Source organism: Vigna unguiculata, chromosome 3, assembly GCF_037176805.1.
Source record: "Vigna unguiculata cultivar grain cowpea cultivar isolate G323 ecotype 2 chromosome 3, ASM3717680v1, whole genome shotgun sequence".
Classification (NCBI taxonomy): Eukaryota; Viridiplantae; Streptophyta; class Magnoliopsida; order Fabales; family Fabaceae; genus Vigna; species Vigna unguiculata.
In genome coordinates, this window is record NC_140794.1 from 637,644 (window position 1) to 661,201 (window position 23,558).

The 23,558-nt window shown below is 32.8% G+C and overlaps 4 protein-coding genes and 3 non-coding genes across 7 annotated transcripts; 5 read left to right on the top strand and 2 right to left on the bottom strand.

The window, feature by feature from the left end:
* Positions 1-1,483: 1,483 nt before the first annotated feature.
* On the bottom strand, positions 1,484-3,706 carry LOC114176717 (protein RGF1 INDUCIBLE TRANSCRIPTION FACTOR 1-like). Its single transcript, XM_028061844.2, has 4 exons — positions 3,557-3,706; positions 2,838-3,101; positions 2,043-2,237; positions 1,484-1,950 (listed from the first exon to the last, which is right to left on the bottom strand). The coding sequence occupies exons 1-4, from the start codon at positions 3,557-3,559 to the stop codon at positions 1,732-1,734; spliced, it is 681 nt and encodes a 226-aa protein (XP_027917645.1). The 5' UTR covers positions 3,560-3,706; the 3' UTR covers positions 1,484-1,731.
* A 4,870-nt stretch (positions 3,707-8,576) lies between these two features.
* On the top strand, positions 8,577-14,473 carry LOC114176793 (vacuolar fusion protein CCZ1 homolog B-like). Its single transcript, XM_028061954.2, has 9 exons — positions 8,577-8,889; positions 8,999-9,092; positions 9,817-10,000; positions 10,247-10,356; positions 11,569-11,664; positions 11,765-12,223; positions 13,311-13,466; positions 13,691-13,920; positions 14,246-14,473. Exons 1-9 carry the CDS (start codon positions 8,720-8,722, stop codon positions 14,274-14,276), a joined length of 1,530 nt encoding a protein of 509 aa, XP_027917755.1. The 5' UTR covers positions 8,577-8,719; the 3' UTR covers positions 14,277-14,473.
* A 1,416-nt stretch (positions 14,474-15,889) lies between these two features.
* Positions 15,890-18,913, top strand: LOC114176409 (uncharacterized). Its single transcript, XM_028061449.2, has 6 exons — positions 15,890-16,096; positions 17,559-17,608; positions 17,726-17,744; positions 18,189-18,269; positions 18,352-18,456; positions 18,528-18,913. Exons 2-6 carry the CDS (start codon positions 17,604-17,606, stop codon positions 18,642-18,644), a joined length of 327 nt encoding a protein of 108 aa, XP_027917250.1. The 5' UTR covers positions 15,890-16,096; positions 17,559-17,603; the 3' UTR covers positions 18,645-18,913.
* Positions 16,414-16,497, top strand: LOC114180056 (small nucleolar RNA Z159/U59). The gene has a single exon (XR_003603631.1). It is a non-coding gene; the product is annotated as a small nucleolar RNA Z159/U59 (small nucleolar RNA).
* Positions 16,667-16,749, top strand: LOC114180055 (small nucleolar RNA Z159/U59). Its single transcript, XR_003603630.1, has one exon. It is a non-coding gene; the product is annotated as a small nucleolar RNA Z159/U59 (small nucleolar RNA).
* On the top strand, positions 16,847-16,928 carry LOC114180057 (small nucleolar RNA Z159/U59). Its single transcript, XR_003603632.1, has one exon. It is a non-coding gene; the product is annotated as a small nucleolar RNA Z159/U59 (small nucleolar RNA).
* Positions 18,914-19,865: 952 nt separating the features above from the next.
* On the bottom strand, positions 19,866-22,709 carry LOC114175836 (semialdehyde dehydrogenase family protein). Its single transcript, XM_028060656.2, has 7 exons — positions 22,076-22,709; positions 21,643-21,729; positions 21,462-21,506; positions 21,290-21,385; positions 21,087-21,188; positions 20,307-20,461; positions 19,866-20,216 (listed from the first exon to the last, which is right to left on the bottom strand). Exons 1-7 carry the CDS (start codon positions 22,634-22,636, stop codon positions 20,135-20,137), a joined length of 1,128 nt encoding a protein of 375 aa, XP_027916457.1. The 5' UTR covers positions 22,637-22,709; the 3' UTR covers positions 19,866-20,134.
* Between the last annotated feature and the right edge of the window lie 849 nt (positions 22,710-23,558).

The window sequence follows — 23,558 nt, forward strand, 5'->3', positions numbered from 1 at the left end:
AGGTGATGAGTCAGGGATACCTTTCAAACTAAGCATTTCACAATTCTAATTCCATTCAGCTTGGTTAAACTGTGATTAATTCATGCTTAATTATTGTTACAAAATTTGATAGATCTGAATAATCTCATATAGCTTAGAAATTGATGTTAAAGATATTCAAAACTTCTTTTAAAGATAAAATCATGACAGAATTTCAGAATTCAACATATAAAATGTTTTGAATCTCACATCACATAGTTTAAAAATTGATGTCAAAAATAACCAAAATTTCTTTTAAAAATAAAATCGAGAAAGAGTTTCATACTACAAAATATAAAATATTTATAAAATATCTCGAATCGTGACAAAATGTGCACTGAGAATGCTTTCACTTCTAACCTTAAGTTAATAATGTAAGTTTTGTATAGTTGATCAATCTAAAATCTTAATAGGCTGAATTTTATTTCACATTTTTAAAGATTTGAGTTTGCAGTTCATTATTTTGGTGGGGACACCAAATCTTTGCCACCCTATTTCTTTAACGACCTTCTTGTCTGCCGTAGTGTAAAGAAAATAATATGAACACAAGTTTTTGCTTGCCCATTCTGGGGACATGCCTCATTATACAAAAAAATTTAAAGGATCTAAAGCACATTTTCATGCTCATAATTCTTTTTTACCATATTCTATTTTTGAAAGTAAATTGCAACAATTTTAAAATATAACCATTAAAAGCACGTTATATAGACGCAACACAACATTCCATTATGTATGTCAGAAACTGGGATGATTTATCACTGCAGGGGGAAACAGTGTCACTGTTGAATTATTTTGTCAAGTAGAAAAGAAGCACAAATACCAGAAAATGACACAGGTTATACTTCAAGAACACTAATTAAAAATATACAATAAAAATATTTAAATTATCATAATAGAGATTTGTTGAAAGAGTCATTTATTATAGGACCAGCCAGCCAACTATTCCTTTAATAAATAAAGAGCATTAGTGTTGTATTAATGACATTAACTTTTACAGGACTAGTGTTGGTGAAATATTAGTAACTATTCAAAGGGGTCAAATTCCAATGATGCACACAACCCCATAATAGAACGGGAGTTGGAAACATGACTACTGTTCTGTAATGCAAAGGATTTTGATTGGTATGAGTTGTCAATATTAAACATTTCATGTTCAAAAATTATTTACTTACACATTACACAAAAAAACAAAAATATCAACACTTAATATAAACCTAAAAAGAGAATAAAAATAATAGATTTATAGATCATATAATGCGATAAGAAAAAAGAAAAAACATGTATAATAAGTGTAGACAAAATCAAGATGTATATGTATCATTACGACAGAAACAGTGCTTAAGAGTATTTTTTTTATCTATATAATAATATAATAATTCATTATTAAGTGATAACATAAGAAACTTTTATACTATCAATACACTTAAACATTAGTGGTAAGGGAGTAGAATAAGACGCTGAAAACTCTGCAGAAAGTAGTAGTATTCCGAAGAGTGTTAGTAGAATATTACCCTTGTCCTGTACAAGCTGGGCTAGTTACTTTGCTAATGGCAACTGAACCTCAAACTCCCATGTTATATACTTTAATCCCAATATGGGGCACAACGGGGTTGAGCTTCCCTCAAATGTTCAAGAAATATTATTCTTCAAAAATGGAAAATTAAAAACAAATAGGAGAAGAAATGAAGAAAACCACAAGAGTAGTGATATCTTCTATGAAGTGAAAACGAAGACTGGCCTCTGAGGCGTACTTTTCCTTGGACGCTTTCTGAAATTCACCACTTCAACCCACCCATATGGCTCAGCTTCAGAGATAGATGACTCAGGTTCTGAATTATGATTATCATTCATTGTGAAGTCAATGCCTTCAGATTTTGGAGTGAGCATGCTTCTACCACTTTGGTTTTCAGTCTCCACTGGAAGCACTGCGATCTAAACAAAAAATTGCACATAACTGTGGGGTCAACAAATGATATACGAGTAAATAACAAAATTTTAACACTGTATCAGAACAGGGTTGTTACCTTGCATGTAATGGAGCAGAAACGGTTACGTTCATCTTGCAAGTGTTTTCCACATTCTTCACACTTGCCTCCAGTTTTCGGTCTTATGCTTGGTTCTTTGGATTTAGACTCAGGACTTAGATCAGATTTAGATTTGTTGTTGATTGAAGGCCGAGGTTTGAGGTGCACAATCCTTTCATTATTGGATATATAAGTCTGTCAAATCACAACACCATTATAAGCAGAAAATTACATTCATTAATCAGTTTTCAGATAAGAAAATTATGTTTGGAGCTTCACTGTTAAGAGGATTGTCAGATTTAATGAGTCAGATATACAAATAACCGATGAAGATCAATAAAAAAAGTAGAGTACAGTGGAAAACTAAACAGCTTATCTTGCAGATAACATTTCTATAAAATCAATTATATAATTGGTTAAAGCTGATAGAGGATTTCAGGAACCGGAATCAATGATAGAATACTTCCTTCATTGGTTAAAAATCAATGTTAGACTACTTCATTCATTGAAATAACCCATATGGAGAACTAGATCATTGTAAATCCAACAAGTTATCACATCATTAATGCTAACTTGGACTAAAGAATAGCTTTATCATGTCATCATTCACTTGAAAATTTAAAATCTGCATGTAATTTTCATCAGATCATGTGAGACAAACAAGTCAAGCAGAAGATAGGAAAAATGAACAAAATTGACATGGAGATATTTGAATTGATCATAGTCGGCATAAAATTAATCATTTAATCGACCCCCAATGAATTCATTACTATCTTGTGATCAAGAATCGAGAACCTGAATTTTAGAGCAGTCAAAATACTTCTGCAGTTCGGCATGGCGGAAGACATCCTGATAGGAATATTTGTAAATCTGAAACCTTCTATGTAGGGAATGAGCTTCCTTACAGTGCCTACACATCCTAAGTGCACAGTCGACGCAGAACACGTTCTTCTCATTAGATCGAAGGTCATGGTGGTAATCACAATAACCAAAGGTGCTGTTCATAAGAACTCCAACCCAATCTCTACTCCTTTCCTTGGGTGAAAGATTCTCGCCCCCCTGAAAAATCCATGGCAAAAGGAATTCAAGAACCCTTCAATTCAAAAGCAAAACACAGTTCAACAATCAAGGATCAAAATGGTGATCTTTCCTCAACAACTTTACAGCATATTACTCTCTCCAAGAAATCCAACCCTACCACCGTAAAATGGCACTCAAATGGCAATATTCAAGATGCAGTAACAAACTAACCTAATCTAAATACAAAATTTGCAAATTTGATGCAAACTTACTCCAAATTTATGATACAAAGATTAGGATAATGATCAAAGTGAGTTTATACTAAACGGAATCAGCAAGAATCACACTCATCCAAAATGCAAGGAAATTTAACTGGCTTCAATGATCACAAGACTAATTCCAAACAAATCACAAGGAATCAAAGAGAAAAATCAAAACTTTAGGAAAACCCATAATAATCAGAGTCCAAAGAACATAGATTTCATGACTCTTACCATCTCGTCGGCTTCAGATTGGTTACACAGTAGCAGTTGCGGCTTGTGAACAAGTGAAGAAACAGAGACCTTTCTCTCTCTTTCTATCACTGTGAATGTGAATATGAAGGGATTGAAATAATAAGGAAAAAGGGTATTGTGGCTTTTAGAATTTTAAAAAGTTAGATAATACAATTAAAATAATTAAATTAAATATATAGTGAAAATTTAAACCAAATGGTTTATCTTTCCTCTTTTTTCCTGCAAAGAAGTGCTTCCGTACAATCGGCGGGAAGTGAGCGCGGTGGTGCCGTTGGATTGGAATGTGATCGTGCGGTCACAATTTGTTCAGAGTGAATGTGATGTGGGACCCAACGAGTAGAAAAGAGTGGAAACCCCAAAAAAGTCGCTAGCTGCCCCCCACCCATTTCCCGCCAATTTAACCGAAATTCTCGGAATCCCTAATTTCTTTATTTATTTACATAATCATTTATTTAAAATCTTGAAATATAATTATGTGGTGGCCCAGTAAATACGATATTTTAGTTATTATTTCTCGCTTGATATTATCCGTAAGTGGTAGTTCGAAGTGATAAAAGCCTTCACGGGAAGCGAGTTTTGACATTCAATTGTCAGAATGTGAACAAACACTGTTTTTTAAGAACTGGAATTTATTTATTTATTTTTGTCTTTCATGTGTAAATTATAAAATTAATCTTTAGGTCAGGGACAGTGGTTTATAGTATAAATAAACTTTCCACATAATCATCATTTCAACGGTCAAATTTTTGTCCTTCATTGCTCATCAAAATCTCTCTTTACTCTCAGTAGCACTTATTAATCCTGTATGCGATTAGTGAAAAGTCTGATCGTTTATTTGATTTCTCACAAAACTTTTAAATTTCAAAAATGAGTATTATTTCTTCACCATAAATGAATTTTAGGAACCAAAATTTGTAGTTTTATATAATAAAGAAATTTAAATCATGACAAATATTTTACCTTATCTGAAATAAAATATTTGCAATTAATAAGAAATAAAGTTGTTAATTTTAAATTTTTGAAAGATAAAATAATATACATGCACGTTATGGTTCTTTATAGTTCAATGTTGGATGACGTTCAGATATTTTTGATCCTGTGAATCAAGGTATGCTGCTTGTGCTTCTTATCCGGGCCGGGCCGAAAGAATACGGACCTATCCAACTATGTTCGGTTTTGAACCGAAACCTCAAAAAAGGGAATAAAATTAGGGTTTTCAGACTAAAATTAACTGACTCTACCCCTTCACTCTCCACTTTGAACATTCGGACTTCTGCTTCCTCTGAAAGGAATTCAGCTTTTGCTTCTCTTCGTGGTTTCTTCGACTGTGTCTGAATCAATTCTGCTATGTGTATTTTAGCCATTGATTCTGGACATGCTTCTTTCTTAGACTTTCGTCATTTCTATTCGTCATTCTATTTAACATACAAAAAAAGGTACTCCTCAGCTAGAGATTTTTAGGGTTTTCGAGACATTTATGTACTGTAGTTTCTAGGGTTTTTGAAAACCCAGTGCGTGTAAATGAATGTTGCTAAAAAATGCCTTGTTATTCTCCTATTATGTTTCTTATTTCTTGAGTAGGCTTTCATCCTTTATATGAAATCTTGACTATTTATTGCCAATTACCCAAAACATTTGCAAATTGATGCATAAAAAAGAAGGAAAACTTGTAATCCTCAATTAACAATAACAAGGGTTTTCATAAATATAATAAAAATAATTTTCCTTTCATATAATAATAAGAAGAAAACTTCATTTTTAGTTAACTTTATTCAATCACGAGATGAGCAAAAGTTTCCATCAGCATAATTAGATTAAAATCATTAAAGAATATGATTTAAATTAAAAAGTTGTTACTGATTTAAATGAAATATTTGAAACAATAATTTTAGTTTTCTATAGTGATTCTATATTATTTGTCGTTATTTTCAAATAAATTCATGTAAAACTATGGGATTACATTAAATTTATTTATGATAAAATTATATCGTATACACATATACACAAATAAAGTGATGTATCCATGATTTCCTTTACGAAAATCAGTCTTATATACTAGGGGAAAAAAACTCAACGTATTAAAAAAAATATCATTGACAAATTCTTTTATATTCTAATAAAAACCTTTAATTTTTAGAAAATTTTACTTTAGAGAATTTAACATTAACTTTATTTAGTCTACTCTTTTAAAGTTTTCTTGTAATTTAAATTGACTCATAATTAGAGATGTCAAAAATATTCGTACCCGCAGGTATCCGCGGATAAAACCCGCAATGGGTAGGAAACGGATATTAAAAATGGATACCCGCTACCCATGGGTACGGGTATTTTTATACCCGCATGTTAATGGGGCGGGTACGGTATCATAGTATCTGTACCCGTGGATACCCGTACCCGTAAAACTTTAATTGACAAAAATACCCTTATATATATATATATATATATATATTAGTAGAAAACATTATGATATAATATTTTCTAAGTTGCACATCTTATCTCCTTCGGTCTTAATTCTTCTAGCTTCAACTATTGGTATGTTGTATTCTCCCAAGTACACCCCTTGACATTCTTCTCTTTTCCTTCTTTAAAATTGGATATATACATCAAACTCTAGATAAACAGTGACATTTATAGTATGTTTGTTGTTAAATGATGAAATCAAAATAAGAATAGTTGACACGTGGCAGTTGGGGTTTATTATTTGATTATTTTTAGGGATCAATCGGAGAAAGTGAGCTTGTTGATCAAAACACTAATTATATTTATTTTTATAATTATTTGGACTTGTATGGACTTGAGTTTGTTTGAAATTTATTTAAAATTTATGACAATGATGTATTCTATTTTATTTTATTTGAATTTATGATTAAATATTTATTCTTTAAATAATTTTGTAAATACCCGCGGGTACCCGTGGATACCCGCGGATATGAAAAAAATTGACGGGTACCCGCATAACAGATACCCGACGGATATGAGTACGGGTACGGGGTGAATATTTATCCAGCGGGTAGGGTACGGGGGAGCTACTACCCGTACCCTACCCGCCCCGTTGACATCCCTACTCATAATCCTTTTTAGTGTTACATTCTTCAATCTCATCAACATATTAGTTCATTCCGAATCTATTTGCAATTTTTTCGCAAAAAGTCTCCTTTGACATTAAAAGATTAGGAATTGTCGTTGAATTACTATTAGTTGAATCTAATTATTGGAAATCGTACAAATTATTGACAACTTGAGTAACATTTTCCAAACAAGATATACTAGTCATCATATTTCACTAGTACATTACCATCAATGTTCTTAACAAAAGAAGTCAATTCACAACATAAATATTATCATGATTAATCACCATTGACTTAGATTGTCATTGAGTAGGGGTGGCAATGCGGGCCGGCCCGCCCCGTTTAGGCCCGCCCCGCATAAGGCCCGCATATCGCGGGCCGGCCCGCCCCGCCCCGCACATTTTATGCGGGCCGCATACTTTGGCCCGCCCCGCATACACGTTGGCCCGCGGGCCCGCGGGCCGGCCCGCTTTTTTTTTATTTTAATTTTTTAATTTATTTTTTTTTTATGATAAAACTTTCAATGTTTAAAAATTGGGAAACTTTAAGAAGTTCACAAAATTAAGTAAAGACTTTGGGGAATTAGATGATAAATTGATAATTCAACATTTTCATCATATTCATACTATGTCATACACAATGTATTCTTTAAATTTTAGCACATTAAAAATTACATAATACTTGTCTTTTCCAATTATACAAGAATTTGAAATATTAATGCAAGAGTCCATAAAAGAAGTAATTAATATACACAAGTAAAAGTTTTTTTTTTTTTTTAAATTGTATGCGGGCTTGCGGGCCGGCCCGCGCGGGCCGCGGGCCTATGCGGGCCGAGCCCGCACGGGCCTGCGGGCTCAATATCCTGGCCCGCCCCGCGTTTTTTTTGCGGGCCTGCGGGCCAGGCCCTAATTGCCATCCCTATCATTGAGCAATAGATTGTACCACATGCACATGTTCCACCATAGACTACACACTTTGAGCTAAAGAACTTTTAAGTCTTGTCATGTACACCAACCACCTTACGACTATAATGTTGTTATATTTTTATACAACTAGTTTGTTTTTCATTAGAAATATCTTTGACATCTTGTTGTAACCGTTTATATTTAGATAGATAATAATTAATCATTTTACAAGTTGAACAAAATAAAGACAATTTCTCATATTCTACGTCAACAATAAACATAATCTTTGTCTTTCAACCAAAATTTGATAATAAATCAACATTAATCGATATATATGCAAAAAAAAAAAAAATTCACTTAATATTTGTATGATCGTCTAAAGATAAATGTATGAGAATTCTTTCAATTATAAGAAACAAGTGAAAATACGAAACTAGTATCTTGTCATATAAGCAAATAACTTTCTCTTTGAAATGAAAATTAACTTCACTTTAAATTAACAATAGTGCATTTTCTACACTTTAAATTAACAAAATTGCACTCACGATGGAAATATTTATTAGATTTTTTTTTTCACGGGTTCTTAAAAGAAGAAAAACAGATCCTTTCTATTATGTGTGTGTTAGAGAGAAAGAGAAAATAATGCACGAGGTGATTAAGACCACAAAATGTTTGTATAAGTGCAAATTTTTATAATGAAGTATATAAAACTAAAAAATAACGTGATTTTACTTATTTTTAAATTATATAAATAAAACAAGTTTCATAACATAAAAAATTCACACAACAAAAACGTAGTTATGAAATCTGTTTAGCAGACTAAACTCAATGTCTCTAACATTAAGTTATGTGCATTTATTGAATCAGTTAACAAACCCAAAGAAGAATTTGCGAAGTAATTCTTGTTGACCAAGACTCCAGATATATCCACAATTATAAATAGAATCTGCAAAGTATGTGCATTTTATTGGTAAACTTGGTTTTTTTTTTTTTTATTATTAATGCAAACATTACCTTCTGTTTATGTGATTACATTGCATAGCAAAGAGAGACACATGTTGAAGACTCAGTGGTAGCAGTTGATTCAGTTGAGTTGACTGTTAGTTGTTGATTTGAGAGAGAAAACAAGGTTCTTGGAGGACACTGAATTGTGTTACGATTACTTACCCATGGGTGTGCCTTCAAACGAATCGATACAATTTTGCATTTTTGATCTGAGGAGAGGCCAAAATGAGGGGCAAGAACTTGATAAGATTCTCTTCTTCTTCCCCGCGGGCTTCCCATTCTCCAAGCAACTCTCTGTCATTGGCCTCAGTGAAGGACTCATCACCTTCACAAGGTTAGGTTATCATCCATCTCTCTGTCTATTTGCTTTTAAATTATTTAACACATTAAGTAATTGGTGACGTGACTCGTTGAATCCTTCATTTGTCCCAATTAATTCGCAGAATCTTCTCTCCTGAGGCTGCTTGCGAGGTCATCGAAGCTGAACGGCATTCTCATGTTTTCCACGAGGCAGAGCCTGATATCTGGATGGTCATGGTCCGTTTTTTCATTTTCAATTTTTCTTTCGTATGTTAGTTTTTGATAATTTTACACGCCAAGAAATGGTTTCTTTTACTTTCTCTACAATATTCAAGAGATAATAGTTTTGAATCTTTGTGGGGTATCTATGTTTGTTAATGCTGAGGTCACAACTTTCAGGTTTATTCTGTGATTACATCAATTACTACATACGAAATACTAATTGCTTCTTAAACTACACTTATGAAGCTAGCTCATCAGATTGAATCAAATTAGTCTTTTTTGTTAATACAAATAGTGGGATATTGCTCCCATCTGATGGAGTCCTTCATTATCCAATCTAATTTTGCAATGTCAGAGATGTAATTCATCTTGTACCTTTTGAGTTTAACTGACATATTAATGTAAAGTTTTTACACTGTCAACCATTTGTAGTTCACCATTGGAATGACTTTTAAGGTAATTATTATAAAAATTCTCCAAATTTATCATATATGTTGATACGTGATTGAATGAAAGTATAGAAAACATTTCCACTTTTCCCCGTCAATACATTTCAATTAAATTCATACTTTTTAGGACTATTTCATTCATTGCATTTTTGTTTCCTGGGCTAAATATTTAACTGGACGAAATTCAAATTTCTTAAGGAGCGTGTTATTGAAGGGAAAATGTTGTCATTTGCCACAATGTTGCTTCACCTATGTACAATTTGCAGAAATATGATGTTGTTACCTTGTAGGTGGTGGAGAAAAGCAATGATTCAGATCCTATCTGGAGAGATGATGCATTAAGAAAAGTTCTAAAGGAAATTCACTCTCTTTTTGTAATGTTTCATGGATCTATAAGAGAAATGCTGGAGAAGGAACCTGGTGGAGGACTAACAAGACAACATTTATATTCCTTTATTATGGATTATCTGATGGGTAAGTCATCACACAATTGCATGCCTATGAAATTGATAAATTAATATATTTTCATTAGAGTTATGATTCAAAATATTTCATTGTAAGTCATAATTGTCAGCATGTAAAAAGCTGTCTCCGGGTAATTGCTGCTGTGGTAATGGTGAAGTTGCTGTGTCAAACGGTTTCCTTTTGCTCTGTGCTACCTGACTGATGCTGAAGTAGCTGTCTCTCAAACCTTAATTATGAATTTTCTCTTTGAGGCAGATTTTCAGGCGGGGAAAAAGCTTCTTTTACCATCCTACCGTGACTGCTTAAAGGAACGTGGAACTGTGCAGATGCTGACAATTGGTCGGGAGGCTGCACTTGAGGTTCAGGTTAGATATATTTAAAGTTGTAGTTTGAAAAACTACCAAATTTTTCCAAAACTGGGGCGGTAGTGCTTTAGAGTTTTTAAGTTCTAAGTTTTTTGTAGCTATTTCACATGTTCCTATTTGCCCTGCCCTTGGGTGTGCAGTTGATTTGGGGGTCATATATTGCAATTTGCCTCACTGTTTCTCTGTCTCTCTGCTTCACCCTTTTTCATCTTATTTTCCTGGTTGTTTATAGAGTCTGTTTGCATGTGAGTGTGTGGGTGTATATATACTGTGATACTTTTAGTTTTTATTGTTATTCTTTGGGAATACGGACATTTGAGTTTAGTATGACAGGCTTCTTCAGAATTTGGATTTTCATTTGAGAGGGAAAATTGTGGGGTTTTAGTTTTATACTAAAATACATAGAAACATATGGGAGAGTCTAAGTTGGTCTCTCTGTCTGTCTAATTTAACTTAGCAATGCTGTTTCTGGATCACAGCATAGGATTATGAGTTTTACAAAGAACAGAATTGTTAGTGCAGAAGTTTTGTGCTTGTCTAATTCTTTTTATTCCACTTACCCTTTTATCTTTTTGTAACTTCCTAATTACGCTGCGAAATCATTAACTAGTGTTTGTTGATAAAAATTAGTAACAATTTTAAGTATAAATATGAAATGAAAAAGATGAAATTACGTACTTTATTGCACCTGTTATCAATTGTGATTCATATATATTACTTTATCGCACCAGTTGTAAGTCTTAGCATATTTACAATGTTATAAAACGTAGATTAAGTTTATAAAGTTAGACACAAGAAGAAAAATAGGTGATGCTTTATGTCATCACTTATTTTTAATTTATAATATATTATTAAAAATTGTAAGCTAATGTTCATTATTATATTATACTAAACACCTATAAATGTCAAATTTATCTAAATTTTAATGTACATGAACGTCAAGATATGTAATCCAACAAATAGACTTGGTTTAATTCATGTTTAACAATTACCCATCAATAATTAGTCGATCAAGATGAAACATGCTTGAATATTTACATTTGATGTATATGTTTGTGTTACCATACTGTTTTTAACTTTCCATGTGTTATGAATTTTGTACGTTTTCAATCCACCATTTGGATCGGGTGATCACTCTACTGACTATTTGCAGCAAGTTTTTGTGAAAAAGGAAGTTTGAAATGTTGATGTTGTTCTCTCTTGTTTTTGCAGTCCCTTGTCAGGGTGCTTGAATCTTCAGATGGGAACACTCTCTGTTACTCCTTGATTTTATTTCAAGACCTGCTGGTGTCCACAACTCTATCTCCTGTATGGTTTATTACTACAATTATTTTTTTTATTGAAGTTGAGTGGACAAAAGGATTGGTCATTCATTAAGTTACTTAATCATCCTTGACCATGTTATCAGGATGACACCATAAATTTATTCACATATGCGGTGCTAAGGTTGACTCCCCATGCTCTATCTTCTGGATCAAGTTCCTGGTCCTACTTAAGGAAAGGAAGTACTGTATCCAATGCTGCCCCCGAGTCTAACATGACCCATCCAAACTCTATGTCTGAAAGTTTTTATGGCTCATCTGATATATCCTCTGGTGAAGATGGCCACTATCATGTTGTGAGGCCCTTACAGAGTGACAAATGGTCTAAAGGAAAAGATGGTTATCTTGTCACTGATTTATGGGGTGCAGAAGTTGGTACTTGGGTGTTTGCCACCCCAACAGTTTGGCTTCAACAGACAGGAGAGAAACTGTATCTCTGTGTTTACCAGCATAGAAGCCTTACTTTAATGCTTATGATTCCTGTATCATCTGTACCTAATGGGGAGCAAGGTGTTGCAGAAGTCAGGCAAAGAATTATTGAAAATGTCAGTCTTCTTATACGGTTAATTTTTTGTTTCCTAACGACTCTGTTGCTTCTGCACATAATATGAACTGACCCATATCATTCTAGTGTTTTCTATTATATTATTTAGGGTTCAAGTTCAAATCCATGCACGTTAAAATTCATTGACAGCACCTCTTTTTTCCTACGCATGTCCCATGCAATTACTGTTTACTACTTCCATTCTTTTCCGCTTATACTGAAAAGAATTTCCTAGCATAGAGGAGTGGACAAGTGTTACTTTTTGATTTCCCTTTGTACTCGATCCTCTCGGTCCAAGCATAGCCTTTAATACTATGATATTTTTTGGTCACTAGATCATTGAATTCTGTTCCTAGTTTACTTACAAGGTGTGTATGTGTTCGGTGATTCAAACATGAAAGAACATTTCATTAAGAGAGGGATCATAGATTATTCTGCTAGTTTATTCTAGCTGCATTCTGTTGTTTTCTCTGTTTTAGTTTTCTATTGCTTTACGTGTAAATCAGACATTATATATGAAGGCATGTAATTGAGGAAAGTTGTTAATAAATGCACATATAGATCCTTGGAATAATAATAGTCTTTTTGTGTTTTTTTTGGATTAATAAACCCTGCTATAAGGGCTTCATGTGACAAGACAAAGCTATGAGGGACAGGAAGATACATAAATGGATGTTGATATTGGTGACTGAGTAAGGGTGGTAATATACTACTTCTGAAAAGAAATTGTATGACTTGTTTTTCTTGTACTAATCATTAATTGAACTCCAAAGTTTCCGGTGCTTTACTCAACAAATATGACGTTGAGACAAGTATTATCGTGTGCTCATCAAGCAGAATACTTATATGACTATTTTGAACCAATAATTAATATTTAATATTTTTGAATGCTCAGTTTTTTATCTGCTGCTAAATATTCATCACTGAACATGATTCTACTTTGATCTGCTTGATGATCTGATAATCTCTGTTTGATAATGCACTGTGCAGCATCAGTTGGAAAGCGCATGAAATTGAACTCGGACATTTAGCAACTGTATCTGTTTCTCTGATCATTATCTTTTTTCCCTTTTGGCTGAATACATCAGGCATCACTTAAGATATTGAAAGTTGAAGAGAAGCTATCCAAAGGATGGGGCGGTGAGAATGCATATCACGTTGGTGGGTACCGTTACTTACTGGTAGATGGTGATAGAAATGTATCCAGGGCTTCTCCTGCAACAAAAGTTACAACTTTAACAAAGGTGTGTGTTGGCATCTAACTGTGTTCTGATTTCCTTTTCTGATTTGTTTTTTAATCGATGTGATATTAGTTTTATAAACTGAAAGATATATTTGTAACATAACATGCTTCTGATGACACCTTTTTGTGTTCGGCACTATAATAGTCATGTCACCAGAGCTCTCATTTGCCTGTGACTGACTTGCAAAAATTTTAAACTTGGTTCGTTATTTATGTCTTGTGCAGGAATCCTTGCTTGCTATGAATAAGCTTAGGCAAGAGGTGGAGTTGGAAAAGAGTAGAGCGAAACTGGATAGGTGTAATTTTGAAAAAGATTTAGACATTTGCATTAGAGCAAAAAATAATGCATGGGTTATTTCTCGAGTCACGAGAGGGAAGGAGCTATACATGGTTCTAGAGAAAGCCAATGAAACCCTTCTATATGCCTCAGATGCTGTTGAGAAGTTTAGCGACAGGTATGCTATTGGTTTCCCATCTTTAGTTTGCTCAATAGTGTACTTCCATGCTCAAATTACTATCCTTCTCGAGAAAACATTTTTTTCTTTAAATGATTTTTTTTTAATGAAGGAGTTAGAAAATTTTGGTTTATACTTCTATTCCTTTTTTATTTCAACCCAAGATTCCACTACCCAAAAAACTTTAGCATAGAAGTAACTTCTAAGCTTTAAATCATTTTATTTTCAAACAAAATTTAAATCTGAAGCATGTATTTTAGTTTTAACATCTTTAAACGGGCTGAAAACCTGAATTGTTATGTTCTTTCTTCGTTGAGCATGACAGGTATTGCGATGGAACATTTTCACTGGACTAAAGAAAACCGAGTATACGCATCCCGGGAACAGCACGTTAGATTTTCTAACTTGTTTTCCTCTGTTGAATTTTCTCACCACTAAATCCGAGAAAGTAAGAAAGAATACTGCTGTGTGTATATCTCTGTGTATATTCAAGTGTAATTTGTTTATACCTCTTTTTTTTTATAATAAGAAATTTGGTCAGTTCTCAGAGAAATTGTTTTTACGTCATGTTTTCTAATAAGTGCTGATAATAATAATAACAATAGTAATTCTTTTGCTTAGCACAGTATTATAAGAGGTTCTACTTCGCGTTTCCCTTTTCCTTTTTCCTAAGTTGCATTTGAGATCAATTCTTTGGCATGAAGGGAAGTGTACCTGTTATTTTCTCTCTTTTTTTCTTTGTGGGTTCTGAGAGTGTTACATTGATTTACTGACCCTTTTTTCTCTGGTTATTATATGTGTTATTGCAAGAGGAAAGAAAGAATGTGTCCGTGATAATAAGAAAGTTACAACACTTAAAGCATTTAGTTATTATAATAAGAAATAGGTATCAAAATATTCAGAGTAAACTCATAAAAGAGTGTATATAAAAAATAGTTATAAACTGAATTCCCTTATTAATTATTATAAATATCGTTATGAATCCATTAAGAACAAAATCATAAAAGTGTGTATGTAAAAGAAGTTAAACATATAATCGTTTTTATTAACTGCTATAGATTATACTTGCAAAATTATCATCACATTATGTTTAGAATAATTAACTAAAAAAACTAGTTGAAAACTAAAAACTGAAAAACTAGATTAATAATATTTTGTAAAACTAGCTAAAGTTGTGAAATGGTAAAGAAAAAAATAATTATATTTTAATATTACTATTATGTACTTACACATTTTTAATTACAAATTTAATTTTTTTTATTTTTATAAATCTTTGTAATCCAATAAATTCTAAAGAAATTAAAAGTAAAATGTGTAAAAACTCTTATTCTTCATTACAATTTAAAATAGTTATAATGTCTAATAAAAAAATCACTAAAATAAAAAAATAATGAATAATTTTAAAATAGTAAACAATTATAACATTAAATTAATAATGCAAAAAATAAAACACTAATTTGTCTATTTTATCAAACATAAACAAGCACATAGACAACCTCCGCGCTGGTAAATTACACCATACCTCGGTTTTTTATCATTTTTTCCCTTGCGTTGTTACTCATTTTGGTTCTTGTTTTAGTATAAAAGGAAGGTGTAATCAGTAACAGCCTAAAAAGACATCCAGAGTGGGCCGGGCTGAAAGAATATGGGCCTATATAATTATGTTTGGTTTCAACTTAAGGCTGTTGTTTTTTGCACTGCACCCCCCTCCCCACTCATTTTATAGAAATATCCTTTACTATTACACCGCACGAAAAAAAACACATTCCAAACTAGTTATTTCCTAAATAAATTTTATGTGGAGTACTTTATTAAAAAAACATTACATGCATCACGAAAATTTTATTCCAAAAATCAAGATTGTTTTAGGATATGTTCCGTGAAAATTTTGTTCCAGAAATTCTGTTCTAAAAATATTATTTCAAAAATTTCGAAAAATTTGTTCTAAAAAATTTTGGAAACATATATTCTCATGTTACTTTTATAGAAAGGTAAAATAGTCGTTTTAAAAATTTGGGGTGCGTCAAGAAATTGTCGGGGTGGAGGAAGTAAAAGCCTCACCAGAAACCATAAAATTCGAGGGAATATAGTTAGGGTTTTCAGTATAAAATTAACTGAGTCTGCACCTTCACTCTCTGCTTCGCAACTTCAGATCTTCTTCGTCGTTTGAATCAAGGTAAGCTGTTTTTGCTTCTCTTTGTGGTTTATTTGAGATATGTGCTTCTGTGTCTAAGTTTGTTCTTCTATGTTTCCGCAATTGATTCTGGACATGCTTCTTTCTTCGATGGGGGGTCTTATTAAGCTAACATTATCGTTTCTCTAACCGTTTGTGTTTCATCATTTGCATTCAATTTCACACACACAAAATAAAAACTATTCAAATTCTAATTCGGGAACCTGAGATTTTTAGGGTTTTGAGACATTTATCTGTCGTAGCTTCTGGGATTTTTGAAAAATCTAATGTGTGCATTGAATTTTGAAATCACCTAATTCGCCTCTGAGGATGATGAAAAGTATAACTTTCGTTCTACTGATGTTTCTATGTGGAAAATGTATGGAGACCTGAACTGAAGAGGCTTTTCTAAAGTTTTTTTCAATATTCCCCATCAGGTCGAGGGTGAACTGTCTATTGTGCACATTATTTTCTCCCAATTTCATTTATGGACGGTCCATTTTGTTGTATGTCCCAATTGCCTGTCCTGTAACTTTCGAGTCTTTTGTTCCATATTTTGAAAACAATCAATTAGCCTCTGAGGATGATGAAAAATATAACTTTCGTTCTCCTGAATTTTTTATGTGGAAGAATATGGAGACCTGAACTGAAGAGGCTTTCATATGTTTGTCTTCTAATATATGTTATCACTATTCATACTTTTCAATTGTGTTATAGAGTATAGGTTTTTTCATTGATCTCACTGTGAAAGTAGCCTTTGAGGATGATGAAAAATATTACTTTCGTTCTTCAGTTTTTTATGCGGAAAATATATGGATATCCGAACTGAAGAGCTTTCTAATGTTTATTTTCTAATATATGCTCTCAATATTCGTTTGTTTCAGTTATGCTGTAGAGAATAGTTTTTATTTGATTACTTCATGTATAGTTGCACATTTTGCTTGTGCCTTTTTTGTCAAGTAATGATGAAGTCTATCCCTCCTGATTTTATAGTTGAAATCAATAAAACTAGTCTATAAGGATGATAAAAAAATGGATCTAGATTCTCTTCTAGGTTTTTGGTGATGTCCCTTTAGTGAACCATCAAAATACAGTGATGTTGACATATTGGCCCTTATAGGATTTAGGGCTTAAAAATTCACTGATTTCAATATATTAAAAAAAATTAATATATCTTAAAAAATTAATTAAAAAATTAGTATATCAAATCAGTGTATTTTAAAGGCTAAGAAAATGGACAACATAAAGAATTCGGCAGAAAACCCTAAACCCTAAAAATATACTTTTCTGAGTTGTCCGTGAGGGATGTAAATGGAGACCCTGAAGAGGCTTGCCAATCTTTTTTATTGTTATTCCGTTACAGTATTTCTTATTTTCTGCTTTTATTTTAGGTTTATGTTACCGTTTTATTCTATTCACATTTTAATTTATCATTTGATTTATATATATTTTTCTCTTATTTCAGTTTTGACTTCATTTGAAGAGTTTCTGAACTTCCATTCCTTCCAAAATGAGGTAATGGTTCTCTAATTCTTCAACTGTGGATTGACATCATTATTATTACTATATTTTTCACATTTTTTACATCAATTACTAACAATTTGTGTTCTTTCTGTTTTTTATCTTCTCAAGCCGGCCAATGGAGGAAGATGTAAGTTCTTTTAACCTTCATGCGTGTTTGCCTGTATGCCTGTATGGTCCTTGAATTCAAAAGTTGTTTTTGTTCCCTATATGTTTTTCTTTGAATGTATTTATTTGAATATATATCTGTTTATGCAAATTGAATCTCTGTTGCGTCATGAGAAAGTGTCAGATTTGTTTGATAAGTAGGATGTTGTGCTGTCAACTAGTAAAATGTTAATGTGTAACGTTTTGAAGCTTTTAATATAACAGCCACCTTTCTTTACTATTTTATTAGTTGTCATATGATGACATGGATCAAACAATGTCTTCTGTACCAATATTATTGCCTGTTCTTCTCATTTTTGTATGAGATTGGCTTTCATGATGTAATCTTTATTGTTAATATTTTTTAGGGGCTCTAGACTATCCATGAGTTACTATCTTTGCCAATCTAAGATACCTTCTTTTACAGACTGCGGCTAAGAATGAGGAAGAGGAGTTCAACACTGGACCACTATCTGTACTGATGATGAGTGTTAAAAACAATACCCAGGTATATGTTCATTTTAAGTATTATATACTGTTTTCTGGTGCAGCCGTAGAGGTATATCGTGTCTAATTAAACTTTACTGAAGGTATTGATAAATTGTCGGAACAACAAAAAACTTCTGGGTCGTGTTAGAGCTTTTGATAGGCACTGCAACATGGTTCTTGAAAATGTCAGGGAGATGTGGACTGAGGTATGGTTTTTCTTTTAAATTAACTTCCCTTGCATTTGTTACACAATCTAATGATCTGTGCGGTTAATCAGGTGCCCAAGACTGGTAAAGGAAAGAAAAAGGCCCAGCCAGTGAACAAGGATAGATTCATCAGCAAAATGTTCCTACGTGGAGATTCAGTCATCATTGTTCTTAGGAACCCCAAATGAGATTGGGCAATCATCATCTTGTAGAAGGAAATGGTTCTGTAGTATTTGCCTTTTGTTTATCTCTTGAAATTCTTGACAACCTTATATGTAGACATTCTGCTAGCCTTAAAAGTTTATTTGTTTAGACATTGGCGGAGGATGTAGTTGGTATTTTGATGAGGACGCTCCAGAACAATTTTACCAATATCCGGATCTATTATGTACCAATTAACGTGTACATCTAATGCATTGTATGGAATAGTTTTAAAATGTATAGTTCTTTTTGGTTACTTCTTTTCTTCTAATATGCACCATGCGCAACTATGCTGTATTTTATTTTATTGATTATAGCTGATATTATCAATATTGTCATTCCCAGTATGTTTTCCTTTTAGAAGTTCTTGCAATAAAAATGGTATTTTTATATTTCGTATTTATTATTGAAGAAAGTTTTAAATACTTAATACGATTTTCATTATCAAGATTACTCATAATACTTGCATAGCTAAACAGTTTATTCGGTGATTATTGCAGTTTGTTTTTCTCAAGGGAACAATTTATTGTAGGTAAAGTAAATAATTTTAAAAAAGGAATTTAGTTCAAAATTATGCGTACACTCATAAACTGTAATGTATAAAAAGTTTTATTTTCAATACCATTATGTTATCATAATTATGTATCTCAAAACTAATATTATTCTTTATTATTTCACCACTGAAACTGTTCAATTTTATATTTATGTTAAGTGAGTTAGAAATATATTCAAAGGAGTTTTGTATTTAAACATTTTTTAAATTATATTCTATATGGTGGTTTTAAACTAATTTAGTGTCATAGACAATTTACCACCAAAGTGATTACGAATTAAGCCAATGTAGGCATTTTCTTTTTGGATGAATTCACATGATAATATAACAAATGAAATTTAACATTTTATTTGCATTTATGTCATTACCGATACATAATCACAAACATTTTTAAGAAAATTATAATAAAACCAGTTTGTACATAATCACAAACATTTATTAACTTTTACAAATAAGTTTAATTTATAGAAAAAATAATTTTATTATTGTTATTTTTACTTTTTTTAACTTACTGCATCTATGTTGAAGTTGTCACCAAAACAACTCTAGTTGATTTACTTAAATGGGTGCCTAACTTAGCTAATTAAATAGAAGAGTTCTGGAATTGCATATTTTGATTAGGAGGCAGGTAGTGGGTGTTTTTCTAAGTGAGAAATAAAGACAAAATAAAACTGGTCATCAAATTCTTTATTCAAAAGATCAAAACATTAGATGATTCTCCTTTGTCATAATCTATGGTTGTTTCCAGCTAAGACCTTCGAAAAATTGTTTCCAGCTAAAGTACTCCCACTCCCACATTGTTGAAAATATCCTTGGACTAGTTAAATCTCAAAAGAAACTAATAAACCTCATAAAACTACCAGATACAAAACTGTTTCTAAAGAAGCATTATCTTTAAGTACCACATCCTTGACGACGTAGAACTCAAAGCAACATCTCAGCAATCTGGATCGCGTTAAGTGCAGCTCCTTTGCGAATTTGATCCCCACATACAAAAATGTCCAACCTGTGTGTATATATGCACCACTTATGTAAAATGCTCGTGAGAAAGAACAGTGCCATTTGAAAATTGATAATTGCCATGGAAGAGATTTACCCTTGATTCCCATCTTGAGACAGGTCCTGGCGAATCCTACCAACAGCAACATCATCCTTATTCGACACTTCCAATGGAGTGGGAAAATGATTGGACTCACGATCATCAATGACCACTACACCTGGAGCATTCTTCAGAATATCTCTTGCAGTGTTCTGAAGGAATTAAAAAACAAATGAACTCATACATGAAAGATTGACTTTTGGAGAAGTTTCATCTCTCAATTCAATGTGGATTTCAATTTTCCCCAACAGAAACAAGATCCTCCAGATATAACAAAATGCAAAAGTCAACACATTATAATCAAGTTAATGACTACAGAAAGGATTATCATCTCTAGTAAATGATTTTTGTGATGTAAGAACATAATAATGCTTAACATGATATTTTTCTTTATCCAGCATCAGAAAGCCCACATGCAGTTTGTCACTAATGGAATAATCTATCCATTGTAAACCCAAAGACAAACAAAAATTAGACGCTTCAAGACAACAAATAATATGAGAGCTTTATAGGAAGTTGGGTTATACGCTTTCCTATCTTCCATTTAATCCTGATTTTGCATATATTATCCTATACATATGTGATATTGATAAATGATAATCCTATATTTAATAAAGATAACATTTTAGCCCTGCTGAATCATTTTTTATACATTTTTTTAGGCAGCGGGGTGGGGGAAGGGGGATTATGGAGCTTTATTCCAATACATTTAATGGATCTGGGATACAATACTCGTAAACAAGTCATAAGAGTTTCGCAAAGAACAGCATGAAGTACCTCATCAAGTGGATTTTCAAATTGAAGATTCACACTCTCGGCATGAGCACGCATGACAGGAACTCGTATGCATGTAGCAGTTACTTTAACTTCCTTGTCATTCTGCAAAAGAGTAAGAACAATACAAGGAAGTGTTACATGATGCGAAATAAAAATAAAAAATCCTCATAAACAATTTAAAAAAATATTCAGTTTCAGCTTACCCAGATTTTCCTTGTCTCCTTAACCATTTTCATTTCTTCTTCGTTGTATCCATTTGAAAGAACAGATGCATTATGCGAGAATAAGTTAAAAGCATACTGCAAAACAACAACTCCATCAGGAAATAATTCGGAAGCATCAATCACAAGAAAGGCATATCAGAGTTGTGCTAACCTGTCGATTAAATATTTTACAAGTGGGTGGTTTTCCTTCCAACACCTTTCAATCAAAAAAGCCAAAAGAAAATCACGATTAGATACCATATAAATAAAACCACTTTCTTCTTCACACATCCCAATGGTAGAAAAAGCTCAAACCAAGGTAACAAACTATACAGACAAAGCTTAATCCAAACCTCACGAGTTTGCAGCTCGAGCTCTTCCATTGCAGCAGCACCAGCACCACTGGCAGCCTGATAGGTACTGACAACCATTCGTAACACCTGTAGTATTCAAGCAGAAAAACATCCCAAGACAAAGCACATGATCACTAAAAACATATAAATCTGCATTTATATAAACCTAGTATTCTTTCTAAATTTCTAGCACATGTTCAAAAATCATAATAAATAAAATCATAATAAATAAACATTTAACATTTTTAATCAAACGATCACTTTTAACAACCAACAATATCATTTCAAGAAATTATTGAAATTGAAGAATATTCTAACTAATAAACAAGGTGTGTGCCTCACTCTCGCTCATCAGAGTAATCTAATTTATAAAACAAGTTGAAGAATATTCTAATGTATAATATAAGAGTAGATTGAAAAGGCAAAGTTTGACCTTAGCTCGTCGATGAAGAGGCGTGGCAGCCATCAAGCAAATAATGGTAGAGCAATTAGGGTTCGCAATGAGAGCGCCTTTTCCAGTTCCAGCTTTGATGTGCTGCATCGCTTCGGGGTTCACTTCGGGGATAACCAGCGGCACCTTCTCGTCCATCCGAAAGGCTGAGCTATTGTCCACAACCACTGTCCCCCGGTCCACCGCAGCAGGACCAAACTTCTTGCTGATGGACCCACCAGCGCTGAACAGTGCGATGTCGACGCCGTCGAAACTATCCGCCGTGAGCTCCTCCACGACGTAGTCCCTGTCCTCAAAGGTGATGCAGCGGCCGGCGGAACGCTGGGATGCCAACATTTTGATGGAGCGGTAGGGGAAGTCGCGGTCGGAGAGGACAGAGAGGAACTCCTGGCCGACTGCGCCAGTAACGCCGACGACGGCGATGGAGGGACCGTCATCGCGGAGGGACATTCTGACCCTGGTAGGCCCCGAGGTGGGCTTGGACCGGGCCGGAAGGAGGCCCGATAAGAGGTGGCTGTGGCGCGAAACGGAGAGTGAAGCCATAACAGAGTTTGCGTGGGTGTGGGTGAGGTTTTAGGGTGAGAAGATGTATGTTGTTATTTGACGGCTGAGGGATGAGTAATAAGAAAGCACTGAAGTAAGTACTGTTCAATTTGTCGATAAAAAAAAAGTATTGTTTAATTTGGAAGCAAAGTTTAATTTGTCGATCAAAACACTTTATATATATTTAAATGAAAAGTGTAATTTATATAAAATCTAAAAAAGTTATTTTAAATGTTAGAGAAATGACCTGTCGACAACTACATCATTGAGGATAATTATAATATATTAATTTATGAATACACAAGAGAAAATCAAAATTAGTCAGAAACATATTAATGTTAATATATTGGTATTAATAGTAGTGTTATTCTTGTTATTCTTACAAACATCTTATTAGAGACACTATCTTTGTTGATTTAGTTAGATTAACCTAAATTTATATTGACCATTCATCCTTTAAAAAATAAAATAAAGAAATAAAAAAGTATTTTGTTTTAGAAACCACCATCTGGATAACATTTTTCTTACTGAACCTAGTGACATGTTTTAAGGACCGACAAAAAAAATCCTAATATATTTATCAATCAATTAATATTATATATGAAAAAAAAATCTTAAATAAAGTAACATGTGAAATAACAACTTCTTTCGCGTCTCATCGTGACTATTAAATAAAAAGTTCATAATTAATAACATAAACATATAAATCCACATACTTATATAATATATTTATACACTTATTCAAAAAAATTTAAGTACAAACATAAACCAAAGATGAAACAAAGAGGTTTAACTGTAAAGATTTTCTACCAAAATTTCATACATATCATAACCAACTAATAGATTGTCTGATAAGTTTGACACGGTAGATATGAAATTTTTGACATAATTAGATTTCTGAATTTTGTATTATTTCTTCTTT